This window comes from Agelaius tricolor, unplaced genomic scaffold (assembly GCF_023055355.1).
Source record: "Agelaius tricolor isolate 1412-34295 unplaced genomic scaffold, bAgeTri1.0.p SCAF_2, whole genome shotgun sequence".
Taxonomy (NCBI): domain Eukaryota; kingdom Metazoa; phylum Chordata; class Aves; order Passeriformes; family Icteridae; genus Agelaius; species Agelaius tricolor.
The window spans coordinates 55,522,374-55,544,556 of NW_027269262.1; the positions used below are offsets into that span (position 1 = coordinate 55,522,374).

At 35.7% G+C, this 22,183-nt stretch overlaps 1 protein-coding gene across 8 annotated transcripts in view; it reads right to left on the reverse strand.

Moving 5' to 3' along the window:
* Positions 1–22,183, reverse strand: part of ST18 (ST18 C2H2C-type zinc finger transcription factor) — a 169,528-nt gene that overhangs the window by 50,801 nt on the left and 96,544 nt on the right. For 7 of the 8 annotated variants that reach the window (XM_071419354.1, XM_071419343.1, XM_071419377.1 and 4 more), the window contains 3 exons: positions 17,871–17,925; positions 15,882–15,912; positions 129–319 (listed from right to left, as the gene is read on the reverse strand). In XM_071419354.1, coding sequence (XP_071275455.1) covers positions 129–319; positions 15,882–15,912; positions 17,871–17,925 — 277 coding nt within the window. The remainder of the gene's footprint in view (positions 1–128; positions 320–15,881; positions 15,913–17,870; positions 17,926–22,183) is intronic. The other variant, XM_071419379.1, reaches the window with a different exon arrangement.

Sequence of the window (22,183 nt, forward strand, 5' to 3'; positions counted from 1 at the left end):
AACCTGGACAGAAAGGCACCATTCCAACTCTCTTAGAAGTCAAACATGTCTTGCATCCTGTTTCAAAATACTGGTTTTTAATCTCCCTTCCTGTGGAATTCAAGTTCAAGTTGAGTTCAAGCAACTACCTGGAGTTGAGCTGCTTTTGAGGACACTGATATCTTCCTGTAACTCTGTCCTGTCTTCATTTTCTTCTTTGCATTCCAAGCTGGGGCTGTAGTGGCGGGGTTTCATTAACAGGGACTTCCTTTTGTTGACGGGAACGCCTGATATCTGATCTTCAGCTTTTCTCTTCTTAGCCATGGAGCATTTGTAGGCACTGCAATGATCAATTGCCAGGGACAGAGAAAAAAAAATGGGAGAAGTGAGGAGCAAATTCTTTAAAAATAGCACCACCCTACAGTTTAATTCAAAGTATAATAGTAAGGATTGACAAAATGGTAAATCACTTGCAGTTTCAGCAAATTATGTCTAGCAGAGATTTAATTTTAGCTCAGGTACTGAAAGTCCAGGCCACAGGCAAGTCTTGCTTCTTTTCACTGATGCCAAAATCTTTTTGGGGGAGGGGGAATGAGGAGTAAGACAAAACCAACAACCGTAAGGAAAGGATAATCGAAATTATAGCCTGTGATGATAATCCAGGAAAACAGCTATAGGGAAAGTTATACTACCAGTTACCCTGAGCCTTCCTTAACCTTTACATCAGTATGAACATCCAATTACACACATGGAGTTCAACAGCATAAAACCTGTGAGAAACACACTGTACATTGATAATGTTGCGCAACACAGTTCTGTCTTTCGATATTAGTCCTGAGCTTTGGTTTCATTCAATTTTCTTCAGCCATAAATACCTGGTTTCAGCTCTACTCAGTTCTCTGTAAAGACAATGAAAAAAGGCTCCTGCAAAGGTCTATTTGTCTCACTTGAAGCTATTTCTACGTGATAAAAGGGGGAGCTGTTCCCTGGGAAAGGTCTTACCCAGTTCAGATGCCTGACTTTCAGATGACTTTCACATGACTGACAGGAGGAGGAATGGCAGGAATTTAGAGAGGAAGATCTTTAGCAGGTTTAATATACTTTTTTCAGTTCCTAATAGACCCATATATTGATCTGAATATTCACTTGGTTCCAAAGTTATTTCGCCAAACCTTTGTCACTGTACAAAACTCAGCAGCATGTAGATGGTACAACATAAGACACTTTCCTAAAGAGGCTGGAATCTTCAGCACTCTTTTCTTAATAATTTTTCATGTAAGTGATTTCACATGATTTTATTTTTCTCTCTCACACAGTATACTAAGAAATTTTTTGTAGTACGAATAATACTGCTCATATTATATCTGTCAGAGATGAAAAAACTGCATATATGGATCTGTGTAATCCACTCAATGGTTTCTCCACCTTAGGTACCCCCAGGGTGCATTACAAATCTGCACGATGCCCTCAGGTGATGGATTTTGCATTTGGCTCACTGACTTAGCTGCAAGATTTGCGAGAAAAAGCCATGTATGAAGAGAACTCCTATTGGTTACACATATTACAGGCTCAACAGCATAAATTCATCCTTCCAAGGTATCTTATGTGCACTAAATTGGCTCAGGTTCTGATTGTTTTGGATGAAAGCCTATGACTAACTTGAGCTTTTTGTTAAAAAAAAAAAAAACAAAACAAAAAAAACTGGTTTTGACTAAGCACCTTTTTGGCAGTCCCTCATTGCAAACATAAAGGAAATGTAAATACAAAGATCTGCATTTTAGGGGGAATGTTAAAATTTCATCATATAAATCTCAAACACTGGATATTCTGGATCTTCTGGAGGCTAAAATGCTATGGGCATCTAGAATCCAGGAATATGGGATAGTAAGCATATGCTGTAGTTGAATAAAACATGGCTTCTGTGTTATTTCTCTATTTATGAACAGAGGATAACATGAATGTCATAATAAAGGTCAGAATCACAGTAGTATCAGTGTACCTCTGGAAATAATGCCCATATATAACAGATATCAGAGGTGGAGGCAATGTCAAAAAATATGTATAACTTGTTTCTAAGGAAATACAGTTACTTAGTTCATATTTGTGAATGGCATTTCATACAGTCATGTTGTTCCAGGAAAATTGAATAAATGACAAAAGTTTGAAATCTCTGCATACACAATTGTTTTTATCAACCAAAACCTTCACTAGGTGTGTTTTTGATGTCTCTCATATATTTGTCAAGTTAACCTCCAGCAGCTACTGTGAAAGTGTTTAGGATATGATGAATTTCCAGTGTTTAATTCCCTTTTGACAAAACTGCAGCTGGTTCTTACACCAGAATAATTAATAGATTTTTTTTGGAACAGTAGATCCAGTTGGATCGTGTAATACACCCTCCTGTGCAACACTGGTCACAGAACTTCATCTATTTCTTCAGCCTTAATCCTGTAATTTGTCTGGGTATTGTCAAGATTTGACTAACCTCAAGTTAAGGGAAAATGTGACAAAATGGTAAATTCATTCCTGTATTCTTCCTCACTGAGTACAGTCTTTTTCTAGTAACATAATATTACATGTCCCACATTGGGGACTGGCATAACACTTACTCAAAATGTGTGGTTTTCACCACAACTGGAAAAGAGAATCATCCCACCTGACAGAACCACCACAGTTCACAGCAGTAAATCAAAAGCTGCTGCATCAAAGCTGAGAGGCCCAAAGATCTTCCTGGGAGCACATTGGTCATGTTGGAAAATTTCTCCTCTATGAAAGACCATGATGCATCTAGCTTGTCCTTATTATATCTTTTTTCTGTACATGAGCTGTCACCCATCCAGATTTTCTCTATAGGTCCCGTATTTTTTTCAAAATACAGAAGATTCAACTTTTAGTAAAATCATTCCTGACCGCATTCTTATTAAAGGAAGTTGATAAACATAGTTGACACTTATTTCCTAGGAAATTCAAATTGCTCTCCATTCTCCGGGAAGAGATTTTTCAGCTCTTGCTTTTGCTGATGGTCCCTTAAACTGCTGGGTTTGAGCTTTAATTGGAATCTATTACTTTGCAGGAACCAGTTTAAAGTTCTATCACATCTCAGAAATTCCTCCCCTTTTCTACCTTACAGTGCATAAAATGAAAAATTTAAATAAAACCAGAAAAAAAATCACAAGTGGCAGCTTTTTCAAGTACCCCTAATTTACTAAGGATTTGATAATGGAAAACAGGAATTCCAGTTCTATGAAAAGAATACATTTATGCCTTTTAAAATTCATGTCATGCCAATTTCACCTTTGTCTTTAAAAGTTTCTATTTCTCTACTTTCCTTGCATGCATTCATACATAAACTCACATGTAGGTTATCACTGATTTGTCAAGCTGTACTTTGTCAAGTGGTAAACCTATAATTTAGCTTATCTATTAGTCATCTCATAAATTCAACATCTAATAGTTTTGTTGCTATTTATCAATGGCCTGCTTGTTGTCATGGAACACTGATTCAGCTGTCAAGGTTATTTGGTAATCCAAGGCTCATAAAACAGGAGAAGCTCTTTTCGTTATGAGCCCAAAGCCAATATATAGTTGGGGGTTTTTTCCCAGTTTAACTGTGCTTAAATTTTATGGGTAAAAAATCATGTCTGTATTATCTAGAACGAATGAAGTTTTTATTCTATCTTTTTTTTAATCAATGATTCAGTTACCAAACCTGTCTTGTGTCAATTATCATAGTGTGAGCCAAGAGGTTAAAATCTATTACATTTAGGACCTGGCTGCATATACTGAAAAAAGCCCCAAGATAAATCTTCATAGATATTTCATAGCTAAATATATTTTGGGGGAATTTAATGGGTCATTCTCTTTATTTCTTTTCAGTTCACATCTTGCAGACACAGTCAGTATGGCCCATAGGATCCCCACCACAAAAAAAATGTCTCAGAAGAAAGAGAGACGTTTTAAGCAGTCCCAAACACATAAAAGTTTTCTTTAAAACTTTGGTTTAGTTTTTTGTTGTTTGTTTTTGTTGTTTTTTTTTGTAGTTTGCTTGTTTTGTCAATTTTTTATTTGTTTGGAGTTTTTTTGGGGTTTTTTTTTGGTTGGTTGGTTGGTTGGTTTTTGTTTTTTTGTTTTTTTGTAATTGGTTCATCTAAGTGATGTGTTTGTCAAGCCTTCAACCTGACCTTTAACCACTTTATAGCCAGGAAGGATTTGCTGTAGCTAATCTGCTGGCAAGACTTTCAGACCTCTGAGGATATTTTTTCTTATTCACAGATTGGCAAAGCATGAAAACAGAGCTAAGAATTGCCATAGTTGGTAAAACTAGGGGTACATTCAACCTGAAAACTGGTGTTTAATAATGCCTGTAATGCATGCCGTGTAAAATAATGAGACCAGAACACACCACATCTCATGTACACTTCTTAGATTCAAGAGAGAAAATAAATGCTTTTGAATATCAAGGCGCTTATATTTATTTTCTACTACTATGTAAGGATCCCATACCTTATGCGAGTTTGTGCAAGAAAACTTAGTGGAACTTTTTAGTTGTGGAGAAAATAATTTTAGATTCATAACATGAATTGGGTTTTGACTGTTTGCCTAACTATTGAATCACAATTAAAGGAGACAGCATCTTCTGATGTGCAGATGTATTTAACTTCACACCAGTATTTTCACAAAGTAAGTCTAACTACTCCTTAATCATATTGTGGTTAAAGATATTGCCAGATGCCTTAGACCTTAATAAGGTTTTTTTCCCAAACTTTCAGATGCCCGAAGACAATGTAGTCAAATACTACATTTTCCTTACAGGAGGGAAGAGTTGGTATTTGAAAATTCAGGGACACTTGCCACTCAAAGATGGATCGGTAACATACAAGTGTCTGTCATGGTTGGGCTTTCTTCTAAGAATTTTAAGAATCAGAAGTATCGAAGAAAAATAAATTTTGAACATCTCCCCATCTTAGTCTCTTTTATATCAGTTTGTTCTCCAAACCACAGATTAACTGGATTCTATCTAATTCTTTAGCACAAGGCTACAGCAGTGAAAATATCTGATCACCTAAAATCACAGAAAAACTCTGAGTTCCTCATAAACTGATGATGATTAGGAGAATTTACTAGTACTGGATACAGAAAGGGTATGATTTGACCCTAGGATGGATCGCATGTCAGTTCAAATTACGTTGCTGATATAATTTACATCAACCATCAATGACAGAGGTTCATGAAAAGAGCTGCAATGTCAGAGTTCAAAAAAGAGTGCTGGTAGTCGCTTCACTGCAATAGAAAACCCAAACAGGTGTTGCTAATTACAGTAACTTCAGATGGACAACAGAGGTTGGGAAGGAAGGAGGAGTGCTACTATGACTCAGTGGTTTGTCTTCAGGTTAAAACAGATTTATATTCCACTTTCTTAATTAGCTCTCGTTGTTTGTGAAGAGTGTATGTAAATCTTGTAGCTCAGTGAGAGTGAAAGTGTTGTCAGATCAGTTTCTCTAAACAGGGTAACAGGCAGAAAGATGTATTAACAGTTTCAAGAAGTCAGAGTCTCCACAGAAAGTCTGAAGATCCACAGCACCAGTCGGGTCTGCAAGAATTTTTCCGAAGCTGGGGCCTAGGGTGGTGTTTTCAATGCCATGAAATTTCTTACTGAATATGAAAGAATTCACAAAATCTAACTGTATACAAAATCCAATCCTAGCTTCAGAAAACTAGATACAAGAGACTTTAAAACATATAGATTGCTCATGGATTTTATATATATATATACACGCACACACACACACACACATATATATATATATATAAATACATATAAATATAAATATATATGTTAAAAATTATATATATTTGAATGTTTCTAAAAGAAAGAAAGAAAAATGCATGACTTTGGATCATGGATACTATATTTACAAGGTTTATTGGAAAAAATGATACCTAAACAGTAATTCTGCTTACTCTATCTCACTCTAAAATCCACATATTTGCTGGATTAAATTAAGAAAATTCTCTGAAAGCATATAAAGAAAATTACTTGTGTAATAAAGAAGGATTTCTTGAACCATTCCTTTTATATTTTTTAAGAAAGATACTTGATGAGGTGTTTTTCACTAGTGAGAATGCCAGTTTAGAAAAGGCTATAATGACTTTAACCCATTTGTGTACCCTTCAACTCTCAATCTCAAAAGGATTTGTCTTTCAGTACTTCCTCTTTTGTCTGCTGTATGGATTAATAAAAATGTTAATTCATTATGTTAGGATTTCTACTGCACTGTGTTCTGATGTTCCATTCTGCAATGAATTTTCCAATTCCAAATATCTTTCTACTCCGCACAATATGAAACTATGCTTACAAAGGTTTTGTGTCCATAAATTCATCCCTGAATAGTGGATGGAGCAAGGGATAAAAGAAATCACCATTCTACCTACTTAAACTAAGTAAAAGTAAGATTTCTGAACTGTCAGGTGATGGAAAATTGCAAATGTCCAGAAACAACTGTTTGATTTGCAAGTTATAGGTAGCCACACATCGACTACCTGAAGAATCTCAAGAAGAGAGACTTTGACTGGCAGCTGAGAAAATTGCCATCAAGACTTGGGCTAAAATTCATTAGCAGTCTAAGACCAAGTTAAATCAGAAAACAACAGTTTTCTTTCTAGCTATTTTAAATAATTTTTACAATTGCTAAAAATATCCAAATATGCAAATAAAATACAGGTGAAATTTTGAAGGCTAGTCCTGGAAAGTACCACTGAGTTCTCATCGCTGACAAGAAGTTAAACACATATTTGCCCCAACCGCTCATCTGGAGACAGAGTTATTGGCATTAATGATTTCTTCTATTTTATAGAATTAACCAAGATACAGGATTATTTCAGATAATTTATAACATTTGGAGTCCATGATTGAGTGTCTTGTATTTTACTGATTCAGACTAGGAGATGAGAAAAATCTGGAAAAGTATTCCAGCTGGAAGCTCCTCAAAAATACATTTATGAAAGAATTCATCAGGTAAAAACCATTTTCTTCCATCAACATTTTAAAGCATTAAAATGGTAAAAAAATAAACCAATAAAATGTGTTGAAAAAATTGCTCTTCATTTGGACAAAGAGAATTGGTTGCAATGAAGCTTAGAACTTGAAGGACTTACTCCAATGGTAACTAAAGAGAATCTGACTGATTCTTATTTTTAAACAGCATACAAAACACACAAAAAATTTCATGTAATCCCTTTGTAGCTCACACACTTGGCTTACAAGTTGTATCTCTGAAAGGGACAGAGGCTGTTCCTGTGCCCTGTAACAACCATTCCAGGGTTAAAGAACCTTCTATAACTATGGGAGTTTTATGCAATGCTCTTTTTTCTAAAATGTCAGAGTTGTGAAAAGTTCAGTCCAGGGCTGGACCAAGATGAAAGGAATGGACATGAGATGGGGAAAAGATAAAAGGGAAATTGTTATTTATGAACACTAATATAGAGAAAAACAAGATCAGTAACTTGGGGGTATTTAATGTCTTCTATATACACAAATGGAAGGTTTAAGTAGAAAAAAAAAAGAGCAGAACTGGACAGATAATAATGTGGAGAAAATATGGTATCATAACTGAAAGCTGGCTAGAGCAAGATATTAAAAGATGTATTTTATTTTAAAAAGACATATAAGAAAAGCAAAGGCACTGTCATAGCCTTGTTGGTAAAAAAGGATTTATTAGATCCCATAAGAAGAGGCTGGGGAGAAATGGGTAATGGTGTTGAGTCATTATGTAATGAGCTTGGAGATGTTTCAGGCAGTAAACTGAATGTTACAGGCCACCTGACCAAAAAGAACAACTGGACTGTGAAATGATTGAGCAAATGCAAAGACACATGTAAAAAGAGTGGAACAATGGTAAGTCAGCAGTAACAGAGGAAAACGACATGCAGTTATGGTGAAATTCACCCATGCCTCAAGTTCCTGCCTCTGTGGACAAAAATTCCCGGCTGCAAGATGTTAATGAAATGGCTTTTTATTTATCTTTTCAAATAAATATTTTTTTATTCAGCTTATTTTATTATTTTGTCAGGATTCTCCAGAAAGGAAAGGCAACTCAGAGAAAGACAGCAGGGATTTAACTTCTATGATTTTCTTGTTTTTAGTTAATAATCTTGTAGGATCTTAAGGATATTCAGGTCTTATGAACACTATTACATATAAACCCTCAATTTGAAATACTATGTCAAGGAAATGGATGACTTCTTCATTCCATAAATCAAGAACTCAACATGGTTCAAGTTGTATGGTTGGAGCCTTTTCTCACAGGTAAGTTATTTTTAGTAAGAACCAGTTTAGAGAAAATTTAGTTATTATTTTGTGGAGCTCAAGAAGATCTTAAACTCAATAATATGAATGAATGCCCAAGATCTGGGCCAAATCCAGCCCCCCTAGCCTCTTTTTCATTTACTCACTCAATCTGTCCAGGTTCAGTAGGTCAATAAATTCCAGTGGGACCCAGGCCAAGAATTTGGCTTAGAATGGATTAAGTTTCTAGGCAAATCTACAGATCATCCACACAACCTTTGCATCCAGAAAGCCTTGCACACGAGTGGCCAGCCTGCTAGCACCAGTAAATGCTTAAATAAAAAGCATATTGGTAACTACAGTCTGGTTAAAAAAGAAGTAAAGAAGATCAGCTTTTTGGGTGGGTTTTATTTTTTTTTTTTTGCCAACACAGAATGGGACTGTAAGCAACTCATTGTCAGCAGCCAGGACCTCCCCTTTTTTGTAGCAGGAGGCCCCATGGCTGCATTCTTTCCCTTTCCTTGCTATCTCCAGGCTATACACAGTCTGTTTCTGCTCACTTTTGCTTGGCTGAATCAACCCTTGACATCAGTCAGAGGCAGCAATTCAGCTAGCCATAATATTTAACTCATGATTGATATATATGAGGCAGAAGTTATGGGTTGGCATTTCCATCTCTGTGTAGCTTGTGGTCATCTACAGGGGGAAGATCTGCCATAAGAGGAAACGAACATTTGGGGCTGTAATGTTCTGATGCATTCTGTCAGGCAGCAGAAGGCATGAAGGCATATGCAACCCTAAATTTCTGTGCAGGTTTGGGAGGATAACATTTACTATGTGCTGATAAGCACAGAAGTTCTGATGGGGAAGACAAGGACTCATGTAATATATTAAATAGCATAAAAAATTTACTCCAAGGCAGGGAGTATTCTAAGATACAACTAGCTCTCAGGTAGAAAAACCTGAAAATAACTATCTCAATCTAGCAGCCACAATAAAATGATGTGGATTTGACATATATCACAAAAAACTTCTTACAGAAAAACATCAATTGAAACGAAATTATAATTACCGTTTTTAATGTTAAATGGAGGCTTTAAGTAAAAAAATGTAAAACCACAATCAATATAATAGCAAAGAGAAAAGAGACACTGAGATTGTGAATTTTGGCTAGAAATAACATAGTAGACATCAAAAGAGGCCTATAATATGCTAGAAATATATCTAATGCAGTTGTTGTTAAACAGAGCTATAAAAGTCACCTATAAAGCAAATGCACATAAAGTATCAACCAAAGCAAGCTAAAATAGAAATCTGAACATGAAATGCTGTCTCTAAAAGTTCTAAATAAATCCAGGAAGAAAAGGTAGAGATCACATTACACAGATCAAAAGGTCTGAACATGCATAGGAATTAAGCAAATTATTAAGCTCCAACCACAGTTGTCTCAAAAGAATTATGAGATACAGTTCTTATTTCAACCATCTTAGTGGTTATTCAAAACAGTTTTGAATAACAGTTTTCAAAACAGATTGTTTGAGTCAAAGGACTGTAAACCCCAAGGTTACCTGCAAAATCTTAAAAGTCATTACTTGTGGTCACCCAGAACCATGCTACCATTTACTGAAAAAAGAATGGTGGTTCTTATTACCTTATTACTTTACATTCAAAGTGACATTTTAATAAGAGTGAAAAAAATTATCTGGTCCTCTCTATACACAAGTTGCAAACATTTTATGTAAGCCTTAAGCCAGTCACGTGAATATTGAAAGAAGAAAACTTGGAGATGTTTGAATTTTGACTTTTTTTCTGGTTTTGTTTGTTTGTTTGTTTGTGTTTTTGTTTGTTTGTTTGGTTGGTTGGTTGGTTGGTTTTTTTTTTCTGTTAACTTTTGTCTTGGTTACCGGTTTAACAGAAAGAATAACTTGGTTCTGAGCTATGACAGCACTTGGTGCTGTAAAAAAGTCAAAAAGCCTGAGGTCCATCAACTCATTCAAACTCTAGGAAAAGGAAAGGAGGAAAAGAAACAAGATGGAGAGGCAGAGTGAAGGTAGAGGAGGGATGACAGCTCTGTAGATTTCAAAGTTTGATGGTTAATTAGAGGGCAACTGGGAGGTGAAGGAGGAAACAAGGGAGGAACTATGGACATGATGGACTATAAACATGATTGCCATTACAATTTTCATTAATGCTTGATTTTTTTTAGTTATGATGACTATATTGACATACAGGATATAATAAGGATAGGTGAGTTCCAACACTATTTTTTGTCACTATTATCACTGTGACAATGTACTGTGACGATATACTTACCTTTGCCTTACAGTAAATGGCACCACAAAGTGATTTTTCAGTGTTTATGTTTGACTGTTCAATGTTTTTTATCAAACATCAACTACAAAACCATTTTTGTTTAGTGTAAAACATAGATTTCAACAGATTCTTTGAGGAGAGTAAGGTCTAGCACATCAGATAAAGTTCCTAAGGAACCTAACAATGTTGTCATAAAGAATAGTAAATGAACAAGATTTAATGGGAATTTAAGAAAGCATGATTCATAATAACATGACAGATTTGCTTGTACCAGAAATCATGGAGTAAGAGACAGAGGTTAATATTTTCAGCACCCCATAACCATTTCAATTTCTACAATGGCTAGGGCAGGGAGGAAGTTCCTTTTCCAAGCTGAAGAGCAAGCAGGAGATACTCTTAACTCATTCTGTTAACAGATCTTGGGAATAGCTACTCTTAAGATTAATGCCCATTGTTTAATTGAAGATCAGTTATCAATAGAAACAGCATGATACAGAACTTTGACTCAAGTGGAATGCTTAATCCAAAATCTCATGGAGAAATACCTAAATGCCAAGGTGGCACAGCTCTGCCCCAGCCAGTTACCATCATGGGGAGCACTGGGGAGGAGGGCTGGAAGCGTATGCTGTCAACATCCAATCTTCAATTGCAAATAAAAGACTTTCTGTGAAGCTCAGACATGTCTGGCAGTAGCTATAACTACTGACCATCTTCATTTAACATTTACTACCAAGTCTGTTTGAATTCAGACTTACAATTTGTTTCAGCAAAGCACATTAAGGACTGCAAGGGTCCCACATTTTCTGCCAGTGGAGACAGATGAGACACCAGGAAATGCAAGAGTCCACCTCAGTTTCTGTTCCAAATGTGCTTATTCAGGATTATGTCAAATGTGCCTTACCACAGCAGTTTCCAGAAAATCAGTCTCTGACCAACTCCTCTGGAAACAGAAGCCAAGCCCAAAGGACAAACCTGACAGGTTTTCCAGATGCCAGCTAGGAACAAACAGATTTCTCAGTCTCTGTCTCATTTCTAAGCAGTGCTGTGGGATAACACCACTGTGAAGGTGATAGCTACACAAATCAACCATAATCTCAATTCTTACTAAGGAACACCTTGGAGCCTTTTTATGTGATTTTTCTTCATGTGCTCATTTCTTCCATCATCTGAGTATTACTTTCACCTCTTTCTCCAGTCACCTGCCATACTACTGCTTTTTTTTCACACAAATACTTTAAAAAATCTGCTTACTTTATGAAGTTCAGAAAAAGACTTGAAAATCAGTCCTTTCTAAATGCAGCTAGGCATGAACAGGCCTTTTCTTTCATGCCATAGCATTTCCTGACTGGCCAAATTCTCTTCTATCTACCAGAATCTCTACCTTCATTCTATTACTGGTTGAAACAGACCTCAGTTAAAATTGAATATATTCAATTTAATAGTTCTTAAAGGAAATCAGGAAAACACTTGGCAATTTAGAATAAGGAAAAACTACCAGTTAGTTGTTTTTTAGCATGCTGTTTTTTAGCATGAAGAGGTACATTAATATACAACAGTATATTAATGTACCTCTTCATTACAGGTAAGGTTAAGGAATATATATTTTAGAAACACAGACTTTCTGAGATACTTCAGTTCCATTGCTGGCAGGGTTGCTTTGCTGGTTACTCACCTTCCTAATCAATAGGTGGCCACAAAAGGGTGAATTGCCGAGTTCCTACTTTTAACAAGGAGATATCCAGATAGCTCTGCTCTGTTAGTCCTCTCTCTGCTAAAGTATTCAAAATATTCATAACTCTGTACATTCACAATGAACAGTTCAACTTCTCTGAATAGCTAAAGTGTCTCACAACCCCTGGAACAAGAGTTCCCGATAAAAAATGTAATTTTCCTTACTTTTGAAGAAGCAATGCAACAGCGCAGAAAGTAAGGGGAAGTGTAACAATTCCCACCAAACAGCAATGCTGTTCTCCATTCTTTGAAGCACCTTGTGGGCTCTACATTAATCATCAGTGACAGAAGCCCAAACCACTTGGTTTCACCTGTATCTAACTCAGAAAAGGTACCCCTTCTATTGAGATATGGATTTAGCCAAACTGATCTATTCTTTTGCAATTCTGTGCTTGGATCAATCCAATTTGCTCTTCCTTGGTCTGACCCAGATGCCACTCCATAACCTACAGATGGTTCATTGTACTGTATCCCATCTGTTAAATAAAACACAGTAATGAGAATACATCACTCCAATATTCCTCACTTTACTTTGGTTTCCATTCTAATCCTGAACACAGCTGAAGGTCCTGGTCCTTTCAGTGGTCCATGACAAAATTTTCTAAGAGAAGACCTCTTCATTCTGCTTCCCACAGAAGATGGATATAACAGAGCTTCTATGCCCAAAATGTGTCAGATTCAAACTTGAATGTATGGAACAGAGATCTCCCAGCTTCAACACTCACTTCTACCACACATTGTTGTTTGCTATGTTTAGCTTGTGATAAAAAGATTCATCTTTTTTTAAGGTAGCTTAGCTACCAGTGGAAACACCACAGCAGTACATTCCTAAATTAAAAATTAAATCATGTTGTTAACATATAAATGATCAAGACTTCAAGGAGTGAGATCTGTTTTGAAAGACTTACTAAGTTTAGCATACTATGCTTCAACACTACAACACATAGAGTAGATACTGTTAAAATAACCCTAATAAATTTGAACTAACCACACAGAAATATCAATAGTGTTCATGTGTAAAGAAAATTCTTTCTATTTTACTGAAAGTTGGGATTCCTTAGGGCATATAGTTATATGAAATAAATGTAAGTTTGATACATAAATCATTGTGTATACCTGGAAGAAAAGTCTGTTCTCTGAAAATTCAGTGCAGTGCAAGAGAATTTTTAGTTATTTTACTAAGAAAAAAAAAATTCCAAACCCCAGCTTGTCTCTGAAGATAATATCTTTCTAAAAATATACATTCTTATGCAGAAAGGTGGTCCTATTTATCAGGAGAAGATGGATGATAACAACAATAGCAAGTTTTCTTGATGAAATCTTGGCTTTTCTGAAATTAAGAGATTTTTTTGGCATTGACTTCCATTAAGAAAGATTTCAATGCCTGAAATGTAGAAGAGAGAAATTTTCATGCTTTATTGAATCTAATTGGTGGTTGAAACTCTTTGTTTTGCTTTTCATTTATTTTATTCTCTACTTTTGTGAAACACAAGTTACAGAATAAGAAAAGGCTAACAAATGCTCTAGAACCAATCAATGTTATGAAATTAATAATAATACAAAATGAGCATGTAAGATTATGTAGTGTCTTTCATGTAGAAGTATCCCAAGGCACTTCGTAACAGAAACTCAATAAGGAGTGCAAAAGTGCTTTGTCAGATAGGATAAGCCAGGGGAAAAGGGGAAATTAATTAAGCATGGATTTAAATTTCTCAGCCAACACAGCATTTAGAACCTTGTTCAGAAAAGACAGTGGTTCCAATATCTGTATCCAGGGAACACAACAGACTATTTCAGTCTTTAATTCTTGAGGAATGTTCAATAGTTTTCCCACAATAATATGGGTATGACTAACAGGGATGCAGTCCGATGGCTGCATTTCCAAAGAGCAGTCCCTGCCTCGCTCCCTCTACTTTTTCATGGACAAGTAGATCCATAAAAGTTGATCACCTGACTTGTGTGCCAGTCACTTGACTGTGGAGATACCCAACATGCAATTTGGTACAGCAGAAATTATAAATACCAAGTTAAGGGCTGGATAATGCTTTTCTGTGCAGTTTAGCTCACTGTTTTAAACTAATGCCTGTTTCCTTATGGAGGAGGTCCACATCTCTGACAGAGTGATCTGCTGCACAGTAGTTCCTAAAACAGCATGTGTTTCACAGGGTAAAATAAAGTTGCTTGGGAAAACTATAGCAATCGATAATACAAAAATCACAGCTTCCCTGATGTTGCAGAAACTTGCACATCCTCTATTTTTCAAACATTTTTCTCTTAGGAACACATGGACCATCCCTTTTTTTGGATGGCTGCCTCTTCGGATTAATGCATCCTTCTGGTGCATAAATTAGCGATGCACAGAGGAAAAAAGGAGAAGCACTAAATCTCAGGAAACTGAAGCCATACAAAAAAATGAGATTCACAGCAGAGCTGAATGAGTGACTCACCATGAATAATTTATCCAAAAAGTTAGCCTACACTTCTGTTCATGGAGTAGCTATAAGAAGCTTACAATTTCCTCAGTTTTATTATAAAACAAAACCTTAAAATATTGTATGTCTTCACTGCAAATAACTTCCTGTAAATATTTCATGTCCTATTTTAAGAGATTGGGCACTTTTGGTTGATCAAATAAATCACACAATGATGTTTCTGTTCCCAAGATGGATGAACCCACAAGCACATATTTTGGATGCCTGCTGTGATTAAGCAAGCAGCTCAGTAATGTGATGAAAAGTGAGTGTAGGGAATATAAGTTAATTTACAAAAAACTCCAAAGATTTTTTTTTCAGTATTTACACTGAAGCTGTAGTGAATTGTAATTCTGATTAATAACTCTAGGAATTTGTAGGTACCTCTAAATATTTTCTTCTTGAAGAATTGGTACAGAATAATCTGCCAGTCTTTCCAGAGTTTAATCTAAGCTTTTGGATCAGCTATTAGGATTTGGTGCATGCATAGGTGAATTAAAGCAGTTATGTTGAAATTTTACGAGATATTTGCAGTCTGAAATATCCTTGTGTAGTTTGAGGTTTTGAGTGGGTTGAAATTCTTTGTGCAAGCTTGAGAAATCCTCCCTGCTACTTCCATAAATTATGAAACCTCAACAAATCCTTAAGGAAGAATGAGCTATTAGTGCATTTAGAATTTACAGGAGTATACAGATCAGTTTTATAAAAGCCATCTAGTAAAATATATTAATATCTCTTGGAATGTTCAGATATTGAAATGCTATAACACATATGACAGGAAAAAGAAGACTGAAGAGCTGAAGATTCACCAGAAATTATTTTGTTGTGTGCCCTGACACTGGCTGAAAATAAAGACAACATACCAGAATCCTGCCCACTTCACATTACGTTTGATTATGCTTGCATAATTATTGCTAACATTTTGCTTTAGTTTTTTGTATATCTAAAAAGTGAACTTGCATAAATTATTCTTTTTCAGATCTATTCTAAAGCTTTACAAAATGCATTTGCTTGATTCTTTATTTTATAGCAGTAGCAGTTGTATAAAATTGTCAATATGATTAGAAAATAAAACTGAAAAAATAAACGATGTAAGTTCTTACCTGAGCTCTTGAGCTATGGAGTCCACTTGAACTGTTAATAAAAGCAGGAAAGAATTAATTAGTTTACACTTCCAGACTTGTGCTTTCTGCAGCCTTGCACCTGCCTATCTGTAATGACAGAGGAGTGGCTATCAAAACACAGGTGGTTATTTCATGCTAACTACAGGATTGTAGCTACTAGTGACAAATGCTGAATGAAGGTGTAATTGTCACAGTTATTTTAGGATGCATGAAACCTGGAGTATGATGTTCAATGGAACAATAAGGAAAACAATGAAAATAAAAGACCCTTGTTTTTCCTGAAAATAGATTGCAAAATCTCCAATTTTCAGAATTTAAAATCAGTTTGGGAATTGCAAAGGCCGGTGTTTACAAATTCCTGCCCTCACAGGAGTATACAGCATATTGACAAGGCCAACAGGTGTCTGTAAGGATTACTCATAGTGCAGAGGCAACTTTTGTTGTTTCCACTTCTGGGGAAAATGTTCTTGATATATTAGTTGCTATAAGAGTGTATGCACATGTGTAAAAACTTGGAGAAAAAAATCCCATAAGTTTTAAAATTGTGTTATTAGCCTTTTGAGTGAAAAGGTATGAAACCCCTGTTAATTAACTACAACTGAAGTTTGCTCTGCCAGCCAAACTATTAACTCACAGTCCTGACCAACAGAGAAGACATGCCTTAATGCTGGGGTGTGAATAACTTCCCTAATCAGAGACTTTCCAGGTTCTCTGTTTGGTACTTTTGAAATATATATGTATTTTATATTAATTTCACTGATCACCAGTGAGGGTTGTATCAAAGTTTTGATATGACAATGATAATGCTTTTTAGAAAGGTTTGTCTGTATTTATCCCCTTATCTGCAGTCAGTCTGCAGTGCTTCAATGCTTTTCCTCCGTCTTTCCCTGAGTGAAGTTTAGCACTTTTTGCCCCTTTGATCATTTGAAAATAGAGAAGTAATGCCAAACCACTCTAGTCTTGCATTCTAACCATAACTTGAACCTAAAGACACAATATTAGCAATTCAAGTTAGTGACTTGTGACAACAAATAGAAGTAGTCTGTTTTGCACAATCTTTAGAATCAACAATTCTCGTTAAAATTAGAGTGAAGGATGGGTTCTTTGTGCCTCTGAAAATAGTCGTAAGCAAAAATGTTCACAGGGTAGGAAAAACTTTGACATTTATTTTTAAGTATATCCATTTTCTTGTTATCAAGAGTCGCAAAAACTTTTATGAATTAAAATAAAAAGTTGTTTTCCTGGAAGGGCTGTACTGCTAGTCAGTCATGTTTTCCAGATGTTGAGATCATTAAGGGCCTGTTTATCTCTCTGTACTGCATTTCCATCTGTTCCTTACAAAAAGAGAGTAATATCTGGGAAATACAACTATGCCATAACTTTGCAAATGAAACATGAGCACCAATGCTTCAAAAAACCCCACAAGATTCTCTTCTGCCACATACACCTGCAGCTTTTGATTAAAGAAAATTTACCTCTGGACCATTTACACAACTATTTTATAGATAATTAATGGCAATAGACAGAAAAAAAATATTCAGGTGGCTGAGAAAAAGTTTTGATATACAATTTTTTAAAGTATCCATTCAATGTTATCATCTCAACTCACTGTGGAAAATCATTTTCGAGTTTTTTGGTTTTGTGGGGTTTTTTTTGGTTTTGGGTTTTTTTGGTTGTTGTTGGTGGTGGTGGTTTTGTTTGTTTTGCATAATAAAAACTGTAGCCTTTATTGTCTTTGAAAAATTACTCAAAGAAAATAGCATCAGTAGATTTTTTTGGCTTTTCTTTATACCATAGCTTATAACATTGTGCCTCTTAATGCCAGCAGTCTGTGTCCTGTCCTGATTAAAAAAAGCAGCCGTAAGGAAGCTCCAGAGTCTCTCAGTGCACATTAAGGACTGTGCACAGGAACTATGATATTTCATGGTGTTCTGGGCACAGGGTCGTGGAGTGTGCTTTCTAACTCACCCTTGGTTCCTTTGGAGCGTGTGCGCAGCTTTTTATTTTCCCCATCTGCATCCATCTGCAATATTAACACAAGGTCTTTAATTCATACCTTTTGCCATTGAGAAAAAAAAAAACAAAAAAAACAAAACTCCAATACTTTTTTTTTTCACATTTCCAAAGGCCAGACAGTAATAGGAAAAAAAAGAATAATCATGCCTTATTAATCTTGTCAAAGAGATAAAAAGCCATCTGTGAATATCTAGTAAATACCTAGGAGATACCTTTAATGATGCAGATTTGTTTAATAAAGTGATAGTTATGAGTGACTCTGTAAGGTTTAATTATGAGGTCTACAGGTGTTAGCTGAAGGCATAAGGTTAGAAAGAGTAATGCTGCATGAGTGCTGCTTTCAGCATCCACCTCCTGAAACAAAAGGTCCCAGAAAGCTGCCATGACTACAGGAACTCTGCATTTTCATTGTAACTGAGGCATAGCTCCATAGATATTTTGGAACCTGCATTTCTTACAACTTCGTCCTTAAGGCATGAAACCTTCTTGCTTGGCAATGCATAACTACAGATGTACAGCTTTGAAATTCTTCAACACTTAATCAACTACTTGTTTAAGAAGTTTTGCTGGAAGAGACAGTGAGTTATGGATTTATAGATTTTTTGGGAGGATGTAGTATCCACATTTGTATTTTATATTAAATAAAACCAAACCCAAACAATTAAAAACCCCAGAACCCCCCAAAAGTCAGCTGATGTCATAAGTTTTCTAACTGCAATAAGAGAATTCTTTCAAGATCAGCTGTTCTCACTACACTTTTGGCTACATCTGAACCCAAATTGGAAATATGCACCTTCTGGTCTTGGATGTGGCCCAGACACATAATTATAGGGGTAGGCTTTCAATCCAGGGATTTTATTGCAAACCCCTGAAATTCAAAGGGATTAAGATTTCATGTTGTGGTGTGGAGAACTGCAGTGACATATAGCAGATTGTACAACAGTGCAATTTTGACCATGTCCAGGGAGGCAAACTCCTTTCTAAAAGTAACACTTTATACATAAGAAAGACTCTATCACCAGGAATTTTTTTCTAAGCAAAATTTTGGGGACTATGGAATTTTTCTTCAGTCTCTGAAGGAAGCTTGCTATCTGTCTTTACTTGAATCTCAGTTTCCCTGTTTGTAAAATGGTGATGATAAATACATTGTAGACAAAGCAATTCCCATGAGCTTCTGCAGAACAGTTTGCAGACACCAGTGTCTGATTTATGAAACTGTGTTGGGCGATAGGTAGATATGGAGACCAGAAGTTGCCAGGCATCTCTCCCTGGAAAAATGTCACAAGATAAATACTGATGTCAACAGAGGATCCTGTCAATTATTTCACTTTTTCTTTCTGAGGATCTGCTGAACTGCACTGGACTGAGGAATGATGCAAGAAGTCCTGTTTGTGCCTTTTTCCATTTATAGAGTCTGAAGATCTGAGTATGCTTTATTTTTAGCTCAATATGACTCAGATTACGGAGATGTTTCAAAGGTCTTATCTGAAAGAACATTGCAGAATATTACAAAATTGACCTGAGAAATAAAGAGTAAAGTCAGCCTTTCTAGGGGATAAAAAGCATTTCTCTAATTTCCTGGGGTTTATTTGTTTTTATATATGTTTGAACATTATAAGCAGATATTGGAATCAAATTACCAGTTTGAAAGAGAGAACACAAACATTTGAAAAGGGTATTCATGGACTTGAAGAAGTTTAATTCTAGAACACAGGTTAGTGATATTTGAAATGAAAATATAAACTGATGGAAATGCACATCAAAGCCAAAAAATTATACCTTTTCTCTGTTTAAATTTACATCTGATATTGATTATTAGCAGGGGAAAACATGAGGAGCTTCTGTTTATGTAGTGGGGCTGATGGCAGCCTTTACTTGTTACTATCCTTAAAAGCTGGAGAACGAGTTTTTGCAATGTGACTGCAATGGTAATGGGAAACATGGCTCTGTTCTCTGATGCTGAGTTGTGATTGAAGGCACTGACCTGCCATAGACTTATAATAGGGGAGCAGGTGTGGCAATGATGGACTTTAATTTCCTTTAATAAACCTTTTATGTGCCACACTTTTACTGCCATTCTATGCTCTCCAAGGTCCTGCACATAATAGGTTCATTACTTTTGATTACTATAGTCTATTGAGACAAACAACTCCAGAACACACTATATATTATGTTCAGTTAAACCAATATAGACTATTTATCCACTGTGCATTATTTCACCTGCAACTCTACAGACAAAATTAACAACAGCTCCTGTAAGCTAAAACTATTAAAACCACTGGTACTCCTTTGTCATCATTTCATAATAAATACCACACCAATCACAGTGCTGCTCTTTTAATTATGAAACAAAAAGCGCCCAATGCTTCTACTGAACAGCAGTTACTTTGGTCTAAACAGCAGGTTGCATTGTGATGAATATTTAAAAACTGCACAAAGAGTGAAAACCAATGATAAAATCAATGCAGGTGATTTTTCAATTGATTTTCTTTCCTTGTAAAAGTTTCACACTATGAGATATCTTTATATCAACTCAAACCTATAATTTATAAGACAGTTTAGCCTGGTGCATATACATATCAAAATAATCATCATGTCTGGATTGCACAAAAGACACCTTAACTTACAAATTAGTCCTATGCATTAACTTGAATTACAAAAGTAACTGCATGAAACTGAAATCTCTAAACTGTGTCAGCAAAATAAAAACCCTTCTCTTGCTCAAAATTTAAATGTCTTATCTTTGGAGTTTGACAGTTCTTTTAGAGACTGCCTGATACTGATACAAAGTGAACGAAGTGTCTCACTTCTGTTTTTCATCTGCGTAGTGATAATTTTACATGAAATCACATCAAAGGATGATCAGCAAGAAGCATTCAAACTTTCAAATCACCCATGGAACAACAAAAGGATTGAATTCTGAGAAATTCTAGCCAACATTGTAAGAGGTACTTGTTATGAAGGTGTTAATTTGAGACATGTATCATTACTGTTGTGACTGTAAAGGTTGGATGGATTCTGGAAGGTGCTTCATGCTGTCAAAGCAGGGGGACGGTCACCCTCCCTCACACTGCATGTGTTGTCTCGAGTCAGGAATCCATAAGGGGTAAATAGAATGGTCATGTCTGCACAAAATCCTCACACAATATCTCACTGTTAATTTTTTTAGCCATCAGGACCATGGGGATAATGAAATGTTTGCCAGGAAAATTTTATTGGGGGTTATAGTCCCATAAATTTAAGGACAAGCTTTATAAAAATAATGGCCAATGAATAGTGGAACTAAGTCCACTTAATCTTTTATAGCTAGATTCTTTGATTTGATGGATTTTAAACTCATCTAAACATTCTCTTTTCAAAATTAGTTGAAGCTAGCTAATGGACTCTGAAGGAATTAGTGGGAAATACACAGTCAGAAACACAAGGACAGAGGTGTAGCAGCTCTGCAGTCCCAAATCATTAAGCAAGTAGGCTAAGAAATAAATACTCTCTGCTTCAGTTATATTCCATTTCTGTGATCTCAAAATTTACTGAAGATATTGATGTTGAATTATTTTCTGAAAACATGTTCCAATAAATCCCCTGAGGTTTATGAATGCCCTCTGCCTGACTTTGTGAATTTCATTCTGGTCTTTCTTCCACTTTTCCTTCAATATTGATTGAGATATAAGTTTAAGTCAAAAACTAGATCACAGAAAACTGACTGGAGTCACTGACAATACCCCAAATTCTGCTTGGCTGAAACTGTAAAAATTTACTTTTTAACTGCTACAGGATATTCATGTTTCTCCAGATTAATTTACTTGTCCAATAGCAGCAATCATACTTTCTGAGCAAACTATTTCAGAGTTCCTGGCTGCAGGAACCAAATGGTACTTCTTTTGTTTTTACATCCCACTGCAGTTAACAGACTCAAGAGCAGCACCTGGAAATACTTCCCCAAGTGAGAGAATCAGGATTTGGCTCTGAGTTTGGCTTTTTGTGTGCCTGGAGTCTGTCTGTGCACATGTGCATGTAGTGATTTTATAATAGGATCCAAGAATATGACTAACAGCTGAAAATAGGGCATGTGCAATAAATTATAATAACGACAACAATAATAATAGCAACTATTTCAGTTTACTTGCATATTTTTTATTTTGAATTTCAGAAACTGAATTGACACTACTATCTGGGTAGGATAGTTTTACAGCACATTACTGTGAAATAAACTATGGCTTAGGGAAGCCAGTGCTGCTGACATAGGTAAAAGTGAAATGCATCTC